The 5,997-nt window shown below is 52.5% G+C and overlaps 1 protein-coding gene across 1 annotated transcript; it reads right to left on the bottom strand.

Annotated features, from left to right (window-relative positions):
• Positions 1-157: 157 nt before the first annotated feature.
• Positions 158-5,794, bottom strand: LOC100897240 (uncharacterized). The gene has a single exon (XM_029110574.1). The coding sequence runs from the start codon at positions 5,792-5,794 to the stop codon at positions 158-160; it is 5,637 nt and encodes a 1,878-aa protein (XP_028966407.1).
• Positions 5,795-5,997: the final 203 nt, after the last annotated feature.

The following is a 5,997-nucleotide window of genomic DNA, read 5'->3' on the forward strand; positions in this document are numbered from 1 at the left end:
TCGCCCCCCCGGTCCCAGGACAGCGACGAGCGGTTCTGATTTTGTAGATATGTATATTTCATTTTTATAAGAATAAGGTTCTCTGAACTTTCTCGCTAGCGTGTTTTCAATTCTCACGGGAGGCGGGTGAGGTCCGCCCTCGAATCCCGAGACCGTCTTAGAATTGGGACACCTCCAAGCGGTACAGCAGCTGGATCGGTCTTCTGAGAGTCTGACCGCTGTTTGTCTTGATAACGCAAGACCTGTGGCGACTCGAAGAGCCCTCCCCGCCGCAAAGCGACTTGACCACGCACAAGGGCCAGAAAGCTCGCGACGCGTCAGGAGATTGCAGGATGCATACGTCTCCGACAGCGAGTGGGCGGCTATCCTGCGGCTTGATGTAATGCGCCGATCTCAAATACTGAAGGTATCCGCTGTGAAATTGTTTCCAGAATCCTCGAAGGACTGATTGCTGGTATTTCCAGCGCTCTGAGAAAACCAAAGCCGTGGCCGACTCCGCGGTCGAAATTACGCGCTTGGTTTCTGGCAATGCTTGCCTTGTGGGGTACCCGTATAGGAGGTCTGACGGTGACAGAGCTCGCGGTTCATTTGGGTCCGTCACGACTGCCGAGATGGGTCGATCGTTAACTATCTTCTCTATTTCAGTTAGGACCGTTTCTAGCTCGCGAAATTTCAAACAGTGCACTCCCAAGATATTCCTTAGCGGCCGCTTCACAGTCTGCACCATTCTCTCCCAGAAGCCACCTTGCCAAGGTGCCTTTTCTGTTGAGAACTGCCACACTATGCGTTTGCTTGTCAGCAGAGAACGCGTCTCCGGAGCCTTAGCGTGATCGAACAGAACGTTCAGCTCATTGTTCGCCTTCTTGAAAGTTTTCGCGTTATCCGATACAATACGGACGACTGCCGGATTTCTGGCTATGAAGCGCCTCAGGGCGATCAGAAACTCATACGTACTGAGATCTGGGACGAGCTCTAGTCTGACCGCGCGCGTGACGGCGCAGACCAGCAGCAGGATATAGCTCTTTTGCTTTACCCCGAGATCATTTTTTATGTATATGGGTCCGGCATGGTCGACCCCCGTGACCGCAAACGGGGCGCAAGACTCAATTCGGAATGGGGGAAGCGGAGCCATAGGCTCGCTCGCCCTCTGCGCCCGAAATCTGAGACACGTTTTACAGCCCGAGATCGCCGCTTTTACCGCTCTGCGCGCTCTGAGTACGAAGAATCTTTTCCTAATTTCCTGTAGGGTTCCAGCCACTCCCCCGGTATGCATACAAGCTTCCGAGTGGAACCATTCAACGAGCAGGCGGGTGAGGTGGTCTTCACCAGGAAAAATGATTGGGTATTTCTCATCGAAACATAGCTCGGTCGATCTCTCCAGTCTCGATCGACATCTGAGAAACCCATCCTCCGCTACGAATGGATTTAATTGGAACAGCTCGCTACTTTTCGTTATGCTTCGGCATTCCGACGCAATTTCCGTAGAAAAATGTGCGCTCTGGATGTTTTTTAACAACTTATCCTCAGCCACCTGGAATTCCGCTGTATCGATCGTCCGATCGGTGGGTTTACTGCCCTGGGAAGATTTCGAGGCGAAGCGCAGCATGTAGGCCACGATGCGCACCGTTTTCCGCCACGAAGAGAATTGTTTTCTAAACAACGGGGGCTCGTTTACAACCTCCGCTGCCGCCAGAATTTCCTGCCTTCTCTCGATCAGAATTTCTCCAGAAGGGACGGAATCGTTCAACGAGTGCGGTTCCGGTCTTCCTGAGACCGACAGCCATTGCGGCCCCGCTAGCCAGAACCGTCTGAGTTCCGGGGAATCAAGCGGACAGCCGCGGCTGAGCAGGTCGGCGGGATTTTCTTCCGATCGGATGTAGCTCCACGAATTCGAGCTCGACAGATTCTGAATCTCTCTAATGCGGTTTCCGACGAACGGCTTCCAGCGATCGGCGCTATCTCTTATCCATCCTAACACTGAGGAGTTGTCCGAATAAAGGAAAACTTCGTCCACCTCCGATGCGAATAGTTTCTGAATGTTTTTCGCAAAGCGCGCCGCCAGAACTGCGGCAACGAGCTCCAGGCGCGGGATTGTCCATTTTCCCTTTAAAGGCGCCACTCTTGCCTTTGCCATCACGAAACTAACTGACGGCTTCTTTCGTGACGTCGCTCTGGGAAGCTCTCTAATATACGCAATGCAGCCGTATGCTGCCAACGAGGCATCGGCGAACACATGCAGCTCCCGCCTCGCCTCTGCTCTTGGGATCACGAATATTCCTCTATTCAGTTGGATCTCGCCGCCGAATTCCAGATTGTTGGCCGCGTTTATGTAAGCTTCCTTGAGTTCTCCGTCAAGCGGGGTATCCCAATCAATCTTTTTTTCCCACAGGGTTTGAGTCAAAATCTTGAAATTTATAGAGATTGATGCAAGTATCCCCAAAGGATCGAAAATCTGACTGAGTCCCTTCAGAAGCTGACGTTTAGAGGTCGGACCTTCCAGCAGGAACGAGGCGATTTTCCGAACATCAATGAACAGGTAGTCCGAAACCTGGTTCCAGGACACTCCAAGGAACTTGCTTTTCGTGTCCGTGGCCGAAACGGAGCGCGACGGGCCGACAACGCTTGAGATGAACTCAGCCAATGGTTGGCTATTTGTCGCCCATTTGTTAAGAGGGAAGTGACCATTACGGAAAATTTGCAGCATATCCCTCGTGGCCTGTTTGGCCTCGGCGATCGAGTTCATTCCCACGCAGACGTCGTCCATGTAGAATGAGTCGCGTATCTCACGCAACATGTTGGCCTTGTCTGGTAGCTTCTCGATTTCCTGATCGAGATGAAATCTGACACCTGCGCAGTGCAGCCAAGGGCTGCAAATCAACCCGAAGTCGAGCACTGTGGCCCAGTACTCTCGGATTGGTGCGCGAGGGTCTTCCGATATACCCGTAGCCCAGTAGAAGCGCAAGAATCTCCGATGCTCCTTCTTTATCAGGAATTGCATGAAGGCCTGCTCTATGTCGGCTACTATGACGATGGGTCTCTTGCGGAAATTCGCCAACGCCGATAATATATCCGGCAGGAGGTTGGGTCCTTTTTCCAACACATCGTTGAGCGAAGCTTCATCGCTGCTACGGGAACCGCCGTCCTTAACCAGCCTGACTCTGAGCTCTTGAGAGCCTGCGAGAGCCTTCTTGGCCACGGCGAGGAGCGGTAGGTAATGAGCCTGCTCCCCCGGAGCGCGGGGCTCAGCCAACTCGGCGTACCCCTCCGCGATATACTTTTTTATTTCATTATCTGCTGCTTTTAGCAGCTCTGGCTTCTTTCGAGCGTTTTTGAGAAACGCCACTAGTCGAGAGTAAGCCAGCTTTTGATTGTCCCCGAGTGTGGGCAGATTCGGCTTAAACGGTAACGCGACGCAGTATCTTCCGTTTTCATTTCTCGAAATCGTATTGAAGAATTTTTCCATTTCAGCAATCGATCTCTGCTCCTCGTCGGAGAGTGAGCGCTCGATCCCCAGTATCTCTGTATCCCATAAGAACTCTAGATTTTCTGGAATGCCTCTTGGGCTGACCGGCTGAGTTAAGCTCTGAGTGATGTTTGCTGCTGCTATGCATTGGATGACCCCGGCGGCAGTGTGAACCGAGTTGGTAAACTGGTTTGAACCACTCCTTCCCCAAAAGAACCATCCGAAAATCGTGGGTGACGCGAAAGCCGAGCCCACGATCTGGTTTTGCCCTGAGTATACTTGGTGCAACCAGTCGTTAGCAATCAACAGCTCTATTTCCTCGGGGAAACCTTCTTCTTTAGAATCAGCAACTGGGGAGAAGCCCCCTATAGCAGTGACGTTCGGGATTATAGGCTTGATAACCTTGGGAATTGTGAGGCACGTGATCGATATTTGCTTTTTGGAAAAACGACTCTTCAGTTTTAGCCGACATAAATCGAGAAGCTTCGCGTCCGTCACCTTGCCTCCGATGCCGTGGATTTGGATCGGTTCCGAACTCAAAGTCGGGATTTGTAGATCCTTCACCAACTTCTCCGATACGAGAGATCTCATTGCTCCCGGGTCCAGCAGAACCCTTGCAATACGCTTTTTGGAGCCGTTAATTACCCAGACGTATCCCGTCTGGATGAGAGCTCCCGCAGGCTGTGGCAGGGACTGAAACGGGCAACTAGCCGCCGCCACCTGAGGAGAGCCTGGATTGGCGCTCGGCGAATTTCTAGCGCAAACCACATCAGAATGTCTGCCTCCACACTTTCGGCAATTACTGAGCTTGGCCCTGCATTTCTTAGCTATATGGTTTCTTCTAAGGCAGCGTAAGCATGCGCTCTGCTCTTCGCATCGTCTTCTACGCTCCTCTACCGACATCGTCTTAGTGCATTTAAGACCGCTGTGGGAATCGCCACAGAATACGCAAGAGTGATCGGGTTGCGACACCGCGCTGGCAAAAGCGAATTGAGCCGACTGCTCCTGAAAACCGCCCTGCCTTTTTCCTCTACTGTGCTTCGCGCCTTCGTCCCTCCTAGAATGGCCGGGATTAGCCTGATGGGCTTGATTGGATTGCTGGGCGTGACTCCCATTGAAAGCCGCTTGGCGATCGCCAGCCTGCAGGATCCTTTTCTCCTCCTCTAGAGCCTTCAACAAGACTTCCAGCTCGCTTGAAGAGCGATCGACCTGTCTACTTAGATTCCTATTGAATTCGTTTCTGAAAGAGCTGGGAACGCAACCCAAGATCATGGAGACGAACGAATCTGAAAGAGATTCGAAACTGCTTCCCAAGCTGACCAGGGACCTAACGCTAAGAGCCAGGGATGACACGAAGTGAATGAACTTGTTAGTTTTGAAGAGTTCCTTCGACTTGCACAGGCCGTGCACGCGTTGGATGAGGGCAGTCTTAGCCCATCTCGAGTCGCCAAAGTTGGCCTTGATAGTCTCCTTCATCAGCGGGTATGCCTCCTGACCAATCGTCAAATGCGCGACGGCATTGTGGGCCTGTCCGATGAGTGAATTCTTCAAGATGCGACATTTTTCGGTGACTTCCAGTGATGTTCTGTCGACGTAGAAATCGAAAAGTCTCTCCCATTCGACGTAGCGGACCGGATTCCCATTAAATTTCGGGACTTTCTTGCTCGGGTCGGAATGGAAATAAACTGGGGTTCTCGGTGGCTCTTCTGGTTGCTGTGGCTGCTGCAGCTCCTCGGCATACACCTCCGTTTGCTGACTGTCGAGCGTCTGCTGAGTTTGCTGCTCATCCGAGTGGAAGGAGTCTTGACCATTCTCCTGAGCTGTTTCTGCCTGTTCCGTCTCCTGGAACTCTTCTGACGTTTGAAGAGCGGCCAAGTCTGCTAAGGGAGTCGGAGTTGACTGCGCGCCATGGACTGCTTCCAGTGGGTCGATTGCGGCTAAGAGGTTATCCACTGCGGTACTGGCTGCCTCTTCATATTCCGCATGCTTTTGAAATTCTTTGGATACTGAAGCCTCGTCCGATGTAAACTCCGGCGAAGTGCCCAGCGTATCGAATAGTTCGCTGAGCTCTTGGAATTTGTCTCGCATGGCGTCGACTTGCCGATACATCGCCTTCAGGTGCTCCACAGTATCGAGACCAGAGTGCGATAACTGCGCGGCCTTATTGACGAGCCGTGTAAGCTGACCTCGGTGGAGCTTGATTTTTTCTCTCGTCCAGAGTAACGGGAGCGGTGGTGGCTGGGGCGAAGCTTGATGGAGTTCAGTATGTGTTGATTCTTGAGTCTTGCGGTCCATCTTCGATGTGCTTGCGCTAGCCTGGTTGTGCGACATAGTTCCGGAACTGTATGTTTCGATGGAGTCGAGCGAGTTGAGCGCGGTGGCTCACGAGTGGAACGAGTACGGTGACTCACGTCCTGTGGAGATCCACGCTGGGATCGGACAATTCAACTCGAGGGCTCGTCCGGAATGATGACGGTGCGATTCGCGCCGGGTACGACAAGCTTGAGCACGAGGACTCAATAGCAATCTGAGCG

The sequence above is a fragment of the Galendromus occidentalis genome, unplaced genomic scaffold, assembly GCF_000255335.2.
Source record: "Galendromus occidentalis unplaced genomic scaffold, Mocc_1.1 scf7180000076793, whole genome shotgun sequence".
NCBI classification, from domain to species: Eukaryota; Metazoa; Arthropoda; class Arachnida; order Mesostigmata; family Phytoseiidae; genus Galendromus; species Galendromus occidentalis.